Genomic DNA, 14,235 nt, shown 5'->3' on the forward strand with positions numbered 1-14,235 from the left:
TCTTCTCCTTTTCCTCCCCCTCCTTCTTCTCCTCTTCCTCCACCTTCTCCTCTTCCTCCTCCTCCTCTTCCTCCTTCTTCTCCTCCTTCTTCTTCTCCTCTTCCTCCTCCTCCTCCTCCTTCTTCTTATCCTCCTCCTTCTTCTTCTCCTCTTCCTCCTCCTTCTTCTCCTCTTCCTCCTCCTCCTCCTTCTTCTCCTCCTTCTTCTTCTCTTCCTCCTTCTTCTTCTCCTCTTCCTCCTCCTCCTTCTTCTTCTCCTCTTCCTCCTCCTTCTTCTCCTCCTCCTTCTTCTTCTCCTCTTCCTCCTCCTTCTTCTCCTCTTCCTCCTCCTTCCTCTTCTCCTCCTCTTCCTTCTTCTTCTCTCTGTCATTTCATTATCTCTGTCAGACATTCTCAGTAAATTCAGCCTTGATCACTCTTTTAAATTACCATCCCACAACAACTACACCAAACACTTATCATCTCCACCTGTATGTCCTATAGACATTTCAAACTCAGCCTTGCCCCCACCCCCCACCTCACCTCCCTTAAACTTCCCTGTTTCTATTGAGAGCACTGCCAGGTTTCTAGTTACTCCAAGCCCCCCCCCCCACTGCCACCATCCCTGCCCTCCCTATTGTCTAGTCACTTCCAGAGTCTTGCAGATTCTACCACCACAATATCTCTCACATTTAATCATGCTTTCCTATGCTGGCACAGGCTCTCATTATGTCACATTTGGACTAACTGGATCCCCTTTGTCCAATCGTTTCTCTTTCCAAGCCATCCTTATGTGCATAGCTAATCTTTCTTTTCTTCCTTTCATTGGAGAGATGGGACCAGGAGTGTGGGATGTAGCCTGTGCAATCACTTGTGGTCACTGTGTTGGGTGGTTCAGGGGTAGGGAACCTGCGGCCTCATGGCCACATGTGGCACTCTAGGTCCTCGGGTACGGCCCTTTGACTGAGTCCAAGTTTTACAAGGGGATTTGTTCTGTGAAGTTTGGATTCAGTCAAAGGGCCATACCCAAGGACCTAGAGTGCCACATGCGGCCTCGAGGCTGCAGGTTCCCCACCCTGGTTTAGGTGGTCTTCTCAGTGTCATGTCGCTGCTTAATGGCTCCCTATCATTTACAGGATAATCTACAAACCCTTCAGCCTGGTATCTAAAGCCCTCTACAGCCCAACTCCCTCTTACCTTTCCAGACTTAATTCATGTTACTTCCTGTGCTCTGCATTGCAACCTAATGGACCAACATGTCATCTCCCATTGCCACACCTTTAATGCTGTCCCCCCTCAGCCCTTCAGAGCCCTTCTCATGTGCTGCCTCTCCTCCTTTCTCCAATGATCTTATATTGCCTGTATGTGCTGTACTCCTCCAGTAGAAAGTAAGCTTATGTGGGGCAAGGCCTGTTCTGCTTAAGGCCTAGCACTATGCCCAGCGCCTAATTGCTATTTCGGAAACGTCTGTTGAAATGAACTGAATTAGTTCTTCGGAAGATAGAAACCTAAGGAAGATATGGTGCCTGCCCTCAGGGAGCTTATAATCCAGTACTTCCCCAAAGCTATGTCAGTAACACAGATTAGAAGAGAGGTGGTGTGGGCCTTGGCATCCCTGGGCAGGCCTCTCTGAGCGACAGCAGTCGGTGAGTTGTCCTTTTTCTCAGTTTCTTTTTACATAGTGTCGCTTCCAAATATATTGCTCCCCCTCCCTGACCCTGAATATAAAAAGGAAAGACAGTTGAGCAAAAGTGACCATCCCATCAGCTGAGTCTGACAATGTATGCATTGCTCCACACCCAGAGCCCCTCACATCAGCAGAGAAGGAAAGGAGGTACATCTTCTGATCCCTGGGGCCACATCCAGTCATCAGATTACATCCAGCTCTCAACAGGCCAAATGGGAGGGAATCTCTGACAGATGGCTCTAGGGTTAAGAAGGACTGGAAAGGGCTGTGAGCTGAGTCTTGAAGGAAGCTAGGAGACAGAGGGTGAAGGGGGAGAGCCCTTGGGAGGCCAGACACCAAAGCATTGCATTATGTTGGCTATAATAGGAAGGAGGGTGTAAGGAGGCTGGAAAGGTAGGAGGCCAGGTTCATGAATGCCAAACAGAGGTAATAGGGAGCCATTGGAGTTCACTGAGTAGGGGAGTGATATGGTCAGACTTTTTTTTTGCAGGGGGGAAGGCAGGACAATTGGGGTTAAGTGACTTGCCTAAGGTCACACAGCTAGTACATGTGTCAAGTGTCTGAGGCCGGATTTGAACTCAGGTCCTCCTGACTCCAGGGCCGGTGCTCTACTCACTGAACCACCTAGCTGCCCTGATATAGGCAGACTTTAGGAAAATCACTTTGACAGTTGAGTCAAGGATGGACTGAAGTGGGGAGAGACTTGAGGCGGGGGGGGGGGGGGGCAGAGCCAAGCAGCAGGCTAGGGCCATAGTCCATGCTAGAGCTTGCAGCTGGGTGGTGGCTGTGTGAATGGAGAGATAGGGCTTCATATGGAAGAAACACAGTGGGGATCCAGGAAGGCTTCTGAGTAGGTGGCATTTGAATTGGACTTTGAACTTGATGTAAGCTAGCAGCAGGTCTTCGAAGAGTGGAAGGGGAACAGCAGGGCCTGGCTGCAGATCAGAGGCAGGTGGAGACCTCTGAAATGTGCCGTTTCTTCAGAGCAGCCCAGCTAGTGTGTTTGAGGGTTGAGCCTTGAGAAAGATGAGGGCTCATGGACAACATCTCTCTTAGAGCTAGAGGACCATGGACCAAGAACTGCTCAGACATGGTTGGACAGAGCAAGTGGCAAGTGGGCCTTTTGCTAAGCCTAAGGTTTCTCCAGATAAGGTCAGCCTGCAGGCCCCAAGTGAGCATCCCAGAAAGGGGCACGTGCTTAAAAGCTGCTTGTTTGTGGGTATACCTATCCCAGTTTTCCCTCCACTGGCCACAAAATTCCCTCTTTTGTCAATGAGTCCATTTCAGTTCAAGCATTTCTTAAGGTATAATGCTGGGGAGGCAGAGATAGACAAGAGGCAGGCCTGCCTCTCAAGGTGCTGATGATCTACTGGGGGGTGTATACCCTGATGACTCTCGTTTAGTCCACAAACCCCAAGCTTTCTGTGGCCAGAGGCTCCCTGAATTTGTTTTTCTGCTGTTCAGTAGGGATGGAGAAAAAGTCATGATGATGTAATTATGTAATTGAAAGAATAAAGTTTAACTTTAAGAAGATTATGTGGTCTTAGTGATTCCCAGTTTCCCAGGTTAGAATGGTGTTCCTGAGTATGTGTGTTGATTGATTGATTCATTCATTCCTTTAGCTTATCCCACCCTTTTCAGAACTGGTAGGAGAGATTTGATTATTGTTCCCAGAGCAAGTATAGGAGGTAGGGTAGAGGTTGAGGCCTGTTGAAGCAGCCGGGCCTGTGCCCCCCCCAGGCCCTGGTGAATGGCTGGATAGCATGTGACACATGATTGAGGACCAGCTAGATGGCAGTGGATAGACTGCTGGGCCTAAGTTCAGATCCTGCCCCAAACACTGGACCAGTCAGTCACTCATCTCTCTCTGCCTTCCCCCAGCATGCCCTCACCTTGTTGTGAGAATCTGAGATAACACATGTAAAAAGCATGTGCCCAAAGTCTAGATGACTGCATCATTGTTTCTGCTATCATTATTACTACGTGAACCCTGGTTTGGGTCCAATTAGAGACAGTGGCCACCAGTCTGTTCCCCCCTCCCCCAGCCCCAGACAGGTGACAGTCTAATGGGGAATAAAACAGCGACCTAGATATAGAACTTACTATTACATGGTCCACATATTAAATCTGTATAAACAAAGCATTATGTCGACACTGAAAGCGATGTGGCTCGCCCTCTGCTGGTGAAGCTGGGCATACTTCTGGGAGGAGTGGTATTTGATCGAAACCTGCTTCAAAGGGTGGGAAGGAAGGGTCATTAGGAAAGAGGGGGAAGGAGGACATTCCAGCTGGACAAAGGCCAGGGCGTGGGAGAATGAAGAGCTTGCCAGGGTGACCTTGGGAGTGCAGGCCTGAGCATAGAGTGTGTGATGGGGTATAACACAGGAGAAGACTCAAAAGAGAATTTGGAGGGCTTGAGTGCTGTACTAGAGAAAGAAAGAGAAGGGTAGTAGGGAGCCACTGAAATCTTCAAGTAGAATAGAGACAGGTTCCTCCCATCAATTGCATGTAAGGAGGTAAAGGGTGGAAAAGGGGCTGGGGGCAGGGATGGGTAAGAGAAGCGCCAACAAAGGTGTGCTCTTCTCACTCTACCTTTCTCTTTGCCCAGCTCCACCTATGAAAGGCACTGGAATCAGCCAGGCAGGGGTCAGCCCCCAGGTAAGCTGGGGTTCGCTTGTCGCCCTCCCTCACAGGTTCCTTTCATCCTCCTCAGCTTCTTGCCACGTAATTCTCCCTCTGTCGTGGCCATGAGCTTGTTTGACTTGAGCTGTTAATTCCTTATCCTCCCCAGCTACAAGTATTGTCTCTGTCCCTCCCTTGCTTTCTCTATTGTGCCTGTTCTGTTCTTGACCCTCATAGCTCTATCTTGAATCTTGCTTATCTTTCTACCTGACCCGTGAACAACATTTGTCATCCCCAATGGGAGTCACCTCCAGGGCTTTGGACACAGAAAGTCCTGAATAAATGTTGGTTGAATGAACCCCTTTAACCCTCAAAATGCACCTGTGAGAAAGGAGGCAGGGCTGCAGGGCCAGATTATCAGTCTTGTTTTAGTCATCTGTGAAGCAACAGCAGTACCTGAAGAGACTTGGGGCGGGTGATTTGTCTGATGCCATTGAGCAAGTTCTTAAAAGAGGAGGAATAGGGTGTGGGAGGAGAGTTCAGGAGGAGGAGGAAGAAGAGGGAGAACAGGAGGAGGAGGAAGCTGGAGGAGGAAGAGGAGGAGGAGGAAGGTGGAGGAGGAAGAGGAGGAGGAGGAAGGTGGAGGAGGAAGAGGAGGAGGAGGGTAGAGGAAGAGGAGGAGGAGGAAGAAGAGGGAGAACAGGAGGAGGAGGAAGGTGGAGGAGCAAGAGGAGGAGGAGGGTAGAGGAAGAGGAGGAAGAGGAAGAAGAGGGAGAACAGGAGGAGGAGGAAGGTGGAGGAGGAAGAGGAGGAGGAGGGTAGAGGAAGAGGAGGAGGAGGAAGAAGAGGGAGAACAGGAGGAGGAGGAAGGTGGAGGAGCAAGAGGAGGAGGAGGGTAGAGGAAGAGGAGGAGGAAGAAGAGGGAGAACAGGAGGAGGAGGAAGGTGGAGGAGGAAGAGGAGGAGGAGGAAGAAGAGGGAGAACAGGAGGAGGAGGAAGGTGGAGGAGGAAGAGGAGGAAGAGGAAGAAGAGGGAGAACAGGAGGAGGAGGAAGGTGGAGGAGGAGGAAGAAGAGGGAGAACAGGAGGAGGAGGAAGGTGGAGGAGGAAGAGGAGGAGGAGGGTGGAAGAAGATGTAGGTCTCCAGACTAACAGAACGCAAGAATTTCAGAGCTACAAAGGACCAGGGATGGGAAGAAAAATTAGCTTAGAACTCTTTCTATTTTCAAGTTTTACAAAGCTCTTCCCTCCGAAAATAGCCTTGAGGTAGTTCACTCCAATATTATTATCCCTATTTTATAGACAAAGACAGTAAGGCTTAGAAAGATAAAGGGACTTGCCCAAGATGACACAGCCAGTGTCAGATCCAAAACTCTTGGCTCCGTCCACTCTTTCCTCTGTCTCCTTGTGAGCCTGCCACCTCTGCCTGAGCCCTCTGCTGCCTCGTGACACGCCCCCCCCCCCCCCCCCCCGCCCCCAACAGGGAAAATCGGTGTTGTTGTTTTAGGAAACGTCGATGACCTTTGAAGATGTGGCTGTTTACTTCACATGGGAAGAGTGGAGGCAACTGGACCTTGCTCAAAGGGCCCTGTATAGGGAAGTGATGCTGGAGAATTATGGGAACACAGCCTCGCTAGGCAAGTATGCATGCCCTCACATCCCAGATCTGGGCTTCTCTGGCCTCCCACAGTTGTTCCCAACTGTTGTTTCAACAATCTGGCTAGCGGCTGCTGTGGAGGGTATAAAATCAACACCAACCAGGTCACAGACGCTGCAAGCCCAGGTTCTTTGGATCTGCTTTACTAAGGAAAGCAACAGCATACAAATACCATTCACTTGGTTCAGGGAAAAGCCAGCACCCTGAACTTCAGAGCAAATACAAACAAATTACAAACATTGACAGACAGACCCAATACAATTCATAGTTAACAACATCTGAATTCAGCCCAGGAGCTCATAACAAGGGCTGGCCCAGGGTCACGCACCACCACAGTTGTGGGTCAGAGCTCTGAAAAAGAGAAAGCCAACCCCTGGTTTTATACCTTTTTCAGGGTCAAGGGTGAGTCACACATGCAACTCACCCATGTGACCTAAAATCGTCACAAAGAGGTGACTTAAACCCACGTGGTCTAAAAGCCTCTGATGTCACAAATGTGTCACTCAAACCCATGTAAACAAGGCTTTCCCTTGAGGCAAGGAGGTCAGCAAGGACCCCTGATTTAATCAAGGAAACAAAGGCCAAACTCTTCAAGGGTGCTTGGTTGAACTAAGTGCTAAGAGCCCATTTTGATAGCCAACACAACTGTGAACATGAAAACTGAAATGGGAGCAGCGAGGCATGCAGTCCTCCAGGAGCCAGAGGGGGCCAAAGGCCTAGGCTTGGACTCTCCACGGTCCTTACGTCCTTCATGTCTCCGTCCTAGAGCACCATGAACTTATTTCAACCATTCTGGAACGGATGGGTCTGTTCTGACCTTATGGCATCTCAGTCCTTTACTGGACTTAGTATCATGAGGGTCTGAGGTAATTATCAACTAGGGACCTAGCTAAGAAAGGTCTTGAGTAGTGGGCAGTTATAGAAATAGAATGCCCCTTTCAGTTCCTCCACCCCCCATTCCCTTCTCTTTGCCAAGGCAAATCCCGCCTCCTGCACAAGCGATCCCATTCCATCCCATTTCCTCCAGCAGGTTGCCCCTTCTGTCGTCCCTGCTCTCTTATTTATCCTCAATCTCTCCCCAACTATGGCCACTTCCTTGCTTCCCACAAACATGCCACATCTCTCCCATCCTCAGAAAAACTCACTGGCTGCCATCCCATGGCTCCTCTCCTCTTTGTGTCTGATTTCCTTGAGAAAACTGTCCACAACTGGTACCTCCACTTCCTTTCTCCTCTCACTGTCTTAACTCTCTGCATTCTAGCTTCTGACTTCATCATTCAACTGAAAGTTCCCTCTCTAAACTTATGAACGACCTCCTGATTGCCAAATCTCATGGCCTTTTCTTGATCCTCATCCATCTTGACCTCAAGGCAGCCTCAGACACCTTGATTGCTCTCTCCTCCTCTAAATTGTATTCTCACTGGGTTTCAGTGATCCTGTTCTCTCCTGGTTCTCCTCCTCCCTTTCTGACTGCTCCTTCTCAGTCCCTTTTGCTGGATCCTCCTCCAGCTTGTATTTGACTGTGGGAGTTCCCCAAGGCTTCGGCCTGGCCCTTCTCTTGTCTCTCTATACTCTTTCACTTGACGATCTCATCAGCTCCCATGGATTCAGTTATCATCTGTGCAAATGAATCTCAGATCTCATTTGTCCAGCCCTAACCACTGCTGACTTCAGTTTCCCATCTCCAACTGAAGTGAATGTCCCCTGAATATCTTAAACTCGACATATCCCAAACTGAACTCATCATCTCCCCCTCCCTGTACCCCCAAGCCTTCCCTTCCCCCTCACTTCTCCATTGGCACTGAGGGCACCACTCTCTTCCCAATCATCCTGGCTTACCACCTAGGTGTCACTTCTCATGCTCTCTCACTCCCACATCCAATCTTTTGCCAAAGCTTGTTGATCATACCTTGAAACCTTTCTCAAATCTGCTCCCTCTCTCCTCTGACACCCTGGTGCAGCCCCATGGATCAGCTCATGCCTGGACCGCTACAGTAGCTGCTGGTGGGGCTGCCTGCCTCAAGTCTCTCTCCACTCCAGTACATCCTCCATTCAGCCACTGATGTGATTGGCTTTTTTTGTATTTTATTCCCCTCCTCTGCCCAGCTATGTGTAAAAAGAATTTTTAACATTCATTTTTAAAACTTTGAGTTCCAAATTCTCTCCCTTCCTCCCTCCCCAGCCCCTCTCATTGAGAAGGCAAGCAATTCAATATAGGCTATACGTATGTAGTCATGCAAGACACTTCCATATTAGTCATGTTGTGAAAGAAAATATAGACAAGAATAAAAACCTCAAGAAAAATAAAGCAAGTTTAAAAAGGCTGCTTCAGTCTGAATTCAGACCCCATCAGTTCTTTCTCTGGGGATGGAGAGCGTTTTCCATCCTAAGTCCTTCAGAGTTGGCTTGCATCAGCTCACGTAAGTCAAAATCATTGTCTTAAAGCACAAGTCTGACCGTGTTGTTTACTCCCCTACTCGATTAACTGCTGTGGCTCCCTAGTGCCTCCAGGATCCAATAGAAAATGTTCTGTTAGGCATTCCAAGCCCTTCATAACCTGGGCCTCTCCTCCCTTTTCAGTCTTCTTACAGCTCATTCCGCTCCCTGTGCTCTTGCCTCCTGCCTGTTCTCTGCACAGCCTACCCTGTGCCTTTCCATTGGCAGTGAAGCCCTCCATGCCCAAAGCACTTTCCTTCCCCATCTCCACTTCCTGGCTTCCTCCAGTCTCAGCTCACAGCCTTCCCCAGTGTCGTTTAATCCCAGTACCTTTTCCCTGAGACTGCCCCAAATTTCTAGAGCTTGTTTCATACGTATATGCCTGCATGTTGTCTCCCCATGAGAATGGGAACTGTCCGAGGGCAGGGACTGTCTTCTGCCTCTCTCTGTATCCCCAGCACTTAGCATAGGCCCGGTTCATAGCAGATGCTTAGTAAATGCTTGTTCACTTGACATTACCCACTGGAAGCATGGACTTCCTCACCCACAGAACCCCCTGGAAGAGACCCAGCCCACCTTCCCCAGACTAGACACTAAATGCTCAGGGCCTGTACACATGCTTTTGCCCCTGAGAGTTGCCTACCTTTCTCCTAGCAGGAGGAGGGCAGATTACTAATTGTTCTTCTGTTCCCAAATCATCATCCCCCTGACTCCCAGTTGATGGGAACAAGTTTGAGAGGCTCCTGCCCATACCTCCTGACCTTAGTCCAGATGGCATTTATGGGTATTTTCCATCTCTCCCAGGATGTTCCCAGCCTTGTGCCAGGGACTCAACCTATGCTCTACCTAGACCACTCTGTATCCCCAATTAACATCACCCGTCTGCCTTCCTTCCCCTCGGGCAGGATTTACGAGACCCAAGCCTTACCTGATCTCACAGCTGGAACGAGGACAGATGCTGTGGACCCTGGATGTTCAGGGGACAGAGGCTATTGAGGCCAGGAGAGGCACATGGCCAGGTGAGCAAGGGAGGCAGGTGCCAGGCACATGAGGGCCTCTTTCCCCTCTGCCTTTACTTACTGTCCTTCCTGAGATCTTCACCTCAATCCCCTCTGTCTCCTTTTCCCTTTTCTTCCTCCTTATAACCTCCTCTGACTTGGTCATTTTCGCCAGATGTGGCCTTGGGCAAATCACTGAACTTCCCAGCAGTAAAAGAAGAGGGTTGGACAAGATGACCTCTGAAGTCCCTTCCAGACATAAAGCCTGGTGTCCTAGGACCATATCCAAGTCATGGCTCCTGCTGTGTGACATTGGGCAAGTCACTGAACCTATCTGATCTTCAGCTGTAAAATGGGAATTATCATCACTGATGATTACTGTGGAGTCATACATCCTCTTGCTTAGGGTTCATTTGACACTCCTCCCCCAGCTCCTCATTTCGGAGCTCACCTTTCCCACCTAAATTGTAAAGGTGTCTGTTTCCCAATGCAAAATTGGGAAGGCCATGTACTTCTCCTTCCTCCTTGCCCCCCTTATGCACCCTAGCCCAGGAATAACAATGACATATATCCCTTCTCTTTGTCATTTCAGATGGCAGGACTGAGAGCAAGGAGTCTATGCAAAAGCCAGGCATTCCTCAAGATGGAATTTCAGAAGGAAGGTTGTTTACCAAGGGCCAACAAGACAACATTAACAGGACCACATCCAGGCATGTGGCTGCTACTCCTAGGCCGAGCTCCACAGCCAAATGTGGACGAGAAAATGTTGTCTGGGAAAACAAACCTCAAGAAGCAGAGCCTTCTGGGGGTGGCCTGAGTGGGGAGGCCCAGAATTGCAATATTAGGCAAAAGTCAGAGCTTGCCAAAAATCAGACTGTCCCTCATGGAGAGAAGTCCTATGAATGTGATGAATGTGGGAAAGCCTTCAGGTGGAAATCCATGCTTGTCCTCCACCTTCGAATTCACAGTGGAGAGAAACCTTATGTATGTAACGAATGTGAGAAAGCCTTCAGTCGGAGCTCAGATCTGACTAACCATAAGAGAATTCATAGAGGAGAGAAGCCTTTCGAATGTAATGTGTGTGGGAAAACTTTCACGTGGAGCTCGAACCTTATTAACCACAAGAGAATACACAGTGGAGAGAGGCCTTATGAATGTAATATCTGTGGGAAATCTTTCACTCAGGGCTCAATCCTAATAAAACACCACAGGATTCACAGTGGAGAGAAGCCCTATGAATGTAATGAATGTGGGAAAGCATTCAGCCAGAAAGGGAACCTTCTTAATCATCAGAAAATTCACACCAGAAAAATCATTGTTGTGAGCCCTATGCGCATAATAAACATGGGCAATCTGTGAATTGAGCTGCTAGTTTTGTTCCCCTCAGGGTCAGGATAGTGACAAACAGACTGGAGAAAGGAGTCCCCCCATGGATGCTAGGGCACAGACCCAGGGCAAGCACCTTCTAGGCCAAGAAGTACCTGCAGTCTCCTCTTTTTCCATGTCTTGGCCTAGAAAGTATCTCAGTTAATTTATTCTGAAAAATGTCCTTCCCTTCTTCCAACAGGATACTCAATTGCCTAGATCGGCCCTAGAGCTAATTGGATATCAGGCCAAAACGTAGGTCTGGATACATCATGTGTGTCTCGGCAAGTCTGCTTTTCCTCCCAAATGTAGGTGAATTAGCCCCAGTCTTTTGCTTACAAAGATCCATCAGGGAAGGCAAAGAAGGAAATGTTTTCTCTTTGGTATTCAGCATTTAGATCTGTAGTAAGCCCCTTGCCCTTCCCAGCCTTAATTGTGTCATCTGTCAAGGGAGAGAGCAGTATTTCCCCTTGCTGCCTCTCAGGGCTGAACTCAGCAAGGTGCTTTGCAAACCTTAAAGTGGTAGAGAGAGGGGAGTGGGGAAGTTGTTTTTCTTTTCTAAAAATTTTCTTTAAATTGTGGGGGTTTTTAATTAGTCAAGCAAAACATACCAGTGATTGCTGCAATGTGTCCTCTGTGTCCTTCTGCGCATCCCGGGAGGTGGGCAGCCGGCTTCCTCATGGGTTCTCTGGAATGCTGCTTGCTTACTGTGTTGAGCACAGTGCCTGGCTCTTTAAAATTCTTTGTCTTTATAGTATTCTTGTTATTGTAGAAACTCTTCCTGGTTCTGCTCACTTCACTCTGCATCAGTTCATAAGGTCTTTGTAGGTTTCTCCAAAACCATCCTTTGTCATTTCCTGTAGTATAATAATAGAGCAGTATTAATAATTAGAGATCATTTAGTCCAAACCCCTTATTTTTCAGATGTGAACATGGAGGCCCATGGAAGGGAAGTGACTTGCCCAGAAACATTAGGGAGCCATTTAGCCGATTAGAACTGAGAAGGAAAAGATCAGATTGATGCCCAAGGAAGAGAAATCCCTGCTGTTCCACTCAGCAAGTATTCCTCGGTTGCCTCTTGCTGGGCCCTGATGAGATACAGCTAGAAATCAGAGAGGGTCTCTCTCCTCAGTGAGCTCACAGTGTAGTCGGGAGAGATGGAGGACAGATACAAGTGAGCCTGTCCCCTCTCTGAGTGAGGAATCCCTCCCCTTCTGCAGTTCGAGGATCCCTTTCATCTGGAGCCCACAGCTGCTCCCCATGTGTGTGCCTAGCAAAAAAAGAACCGTCTAGGTCCTCAAGTATGGTCCTTTGACTGAGCCCAGGTTTTACAGAACAAATCCCTTTAACAAAAGTTTGGATTCAGTCAAAGGGCTACACTTGAGGACCTAGAGGGCCACATGTGGCCTTGAAGCTGCAGGCTCCCCACCCCTGTCCCCGTTGGATCATTTCTTCCAAAGTAGGAGTATGGTGGCTCTTTCTGCATTCCCCCATTGCCTAGCATGACAGGGAACCCACTTAATGAAGGACTCAAAGAGAAAGTGTGATCTCATTCACGGCTCCTTTCTCCATCGTCCTAGATAGAATTACATTCACAAAGCACAGCTTCTTTGGCCTTTTTCCTAATTCAAGGGCACCCCATCAGTTTCACAAAGAAAGAGCTGCTATAACTGTTTTGGTCCAGACGGGTTCCTCTCCTCTTTGTTCTCTTTGGTCAACAAAAGGCATACAAGATTTAGTAACTGCTGATGGTGCGGGGGATAGAGTGTTGGACCTGGAGTCAGGAGAGACCCGAGTTCAAATCCAGCCTTAGAGTCACTCAGCCTCAGTTTCCTCCTCACTACAATAGGGACCATGGCCCAGGCTTGTTGAGGGTTGCTTGCAAAGTGCTCAAGTAACGCTAGCTAGGATCGTGATTTGGGGTTCAACAGCCCTGCGACCTTATGCCTGTTGGCCCGTAGCCCCTCACTTCCCCGTTTGCCTCAGTTTCCTCATCTGTAAAATGAGCTGGAGAAGGCAATGACACACCACTCCAGGATCTCTGCCAAGAAAGGCCCCAGTGAAGTCACAGAGAGTCGGAGGCGACTGAAACGACTGAACAACAACCAAAAAACCCTGTCCAACATGGAGCACTTTGGTCCTTCGTCACCTTTGCCAACGTCGGAACTGAGAAGTTTCCAAGGCGATGAGAGGCGGGGAGAACGCTCCACCCTCGCTGTGAACCTGGGTGGGCGGGGAGAACCGAGGGCGCACCACCGAGACGCTAGGCCTCCGCGGCTGCCTAGAGCGGCACCGGAAGTTCCCCTACGAAAGCGAAGACGCCTCAGTGCAGGAGTGTTTCGGGAGTACTTCCAGTAGCGCCGCGGCTTTCCCGCGTGAAGCGCCGGGGCAGGTTCCAGTCCCTCCCCGCCTCGCCCCTCCCAGGGCCCCTAGTCTCGGGGCGGGGAGAAAGGGGGGGCACAGGCTGATCCCGGAGCTCTCCGGGGTCTGGCTCGGGCTCCCCGCTTCCCTTCCTCCTGTCCTCTCCGGCGCCCCGTAGCGCCCCGCCAGCCGCGCCTGCGCAGATGCGTTCTGGTCCAACTACCCGGGTCTTTCCCTACGCCGGCCGGCGAGTCCTGGGAGCCCCTCGAGATGGAGGGCGAGGCCAGGTGGAGGCCCCCGAGGCCCGCGGCTTCCTGTGCTTCTGCCGTTCGCGCGTGGCTCTGGGCCTCCATGCCCACCTCCGGAAAGTGACAGAGCTGGCAAGGATGGCTTCGATCGCCCTGCCGGCGGCCACTGGGTACGGGGCAGGGCCCGGGGGGAGGGGCAAACACGGCCCGCTCACGGGCCCCGGGGGACACGGACACAAAGCAGCTCGCACAGCAAATGTGTCCGAGGCCGAAGGAGAGATCTGGGGGAGCAGGGCAGGTGAAAGGGGAAAGTGGGATCGCGGGCACAAGCCTGGCGAAGACATCAGGAAAGGAGATGGAGTGTTGGCTGTGATGGGCACCGAGGAGGCCAGTGTGTTCTAGGGCTGGGCAGCTTTAAATGTCCACAAGCGGAGTGTGGGCTGCAGCCTAGCCAGCCCGTTCACCTCCTGCCTCAAAGCTCTTCCCCAGTTCATCCTCCACTCCAGGGCTCCACTATGGCCCCCTACCCGTCCCTTAAACTCCACTGGCTCTCCCTTGCCCCCCACCCCCCCCAGTCAAATTAAAAATGCTACTTTTGGCATTTAAAACCTTTCACGACTTGACCCCCTCCTGCCTTTCCAATTTTTTAAACACTTTACTCTGTACTACATACTCTATAATCCAGTCACACTTCTCACCCATGATTCTCCATTTCCAGCCTCTGTACCTTTGGCTGTCTCTACTGCCTAGAATGTTCCCTCTCCCTCCTCCCCTCTACCTTCTTCTAGTCTCAGCTCAAATATCTCTGACCTTAATGCTAAATCATGTAAAACAAATGATTATAACAAAAAGAGGGGGTATTAGGTACTAAAGGGGTTTTGTTT

At 50.0% G+C, this 14,235-nt stretch overlaps 2 protein-coding genes across 3 annotated transcripts in view; one reads left to right on the forward strand and one right to left on the reverse strand.

The window, feature by feature from the left end:
* ALAS2 (5'-aminolevulinate synthase 2) overlaps positions 1 to 11,488 on the reverse strand; it is a 44,473-nt gene extending 32,985 nt beyond the window's left edge. For both annotated transcript variants that reach the window (XM_036740738.1, XM_036740737.1), the window contains exon 1: positions 11,354 to 11,488. The gene's annotated coding sequence lies outside the window, so the exon portion shown is untranslated. The remainder of the gene's footprint in view (positions 1 to 11,353) is intronic.
* Positions 1,807 to 10,736, forward strand: LOC118833381 (zinc finger protein 34-like). The gene is made up of 5 exons (XM_036740739.1): positions 1,807 to 1,812; positions 4,274 to 4,323; positions 5,794 to 5,923; positions 9,285 to 9,398; positions 9,970 to 10,736. Exons 2-5 carry the CDS (start codon positions 4,282 to 4,284, stop codon positions 10,734 to 10,736), a joined length of 1,053 nt encoding a protein of 350 aa, XP_036596634.1. The 5' UTR covers positions 1,807 to 1,812; positions 4,274 to 4,281.
* Positions 11,489 to 14,235: the final 2,747 nt, after the last annotated feature.

The sequence above is a fragment of the Trichosurus vulpecula genome, unplaced genomic scaffold, assembly GCF_011100635.1.
Source record: "Trichosurus vulpecula isolate mTriVul1 unplaced genomic scaffold, mTriVul1.pri scaffold_70_arrow_ctg1, whole genome shotgun sequence".
Lineage (NCBI taxonomy): Eukaryota > Metazoa > Chordata > Mammalia > Diprotodontia > Phalangeridae > Trichosurus > Trichosurus vulpecula.

Coding starts and splice junctions, on each gene's coding strand:
- LOC118833381 (XM_036740739.1), top strand. CDS start 4,282: ATGAAAGGCACTGGAATCAGCCAGGCAGGGGTCAGCCCCCAG. Junction 4,324..5,793: donor AGGCAGGGGTCAGCCCCCAG/GTAAGCTGGGGT, acceptor TTGTTGTTTTAG/GAAACGTCGATGACCTTTGA. Junction 9,399..9,969: donor CAGGAGAGGCACATGGCCAG/GTGAGCAAGGGA, acceptor TTGTCATTTCAG/ATGGCAGGACTGAGAGCAAG.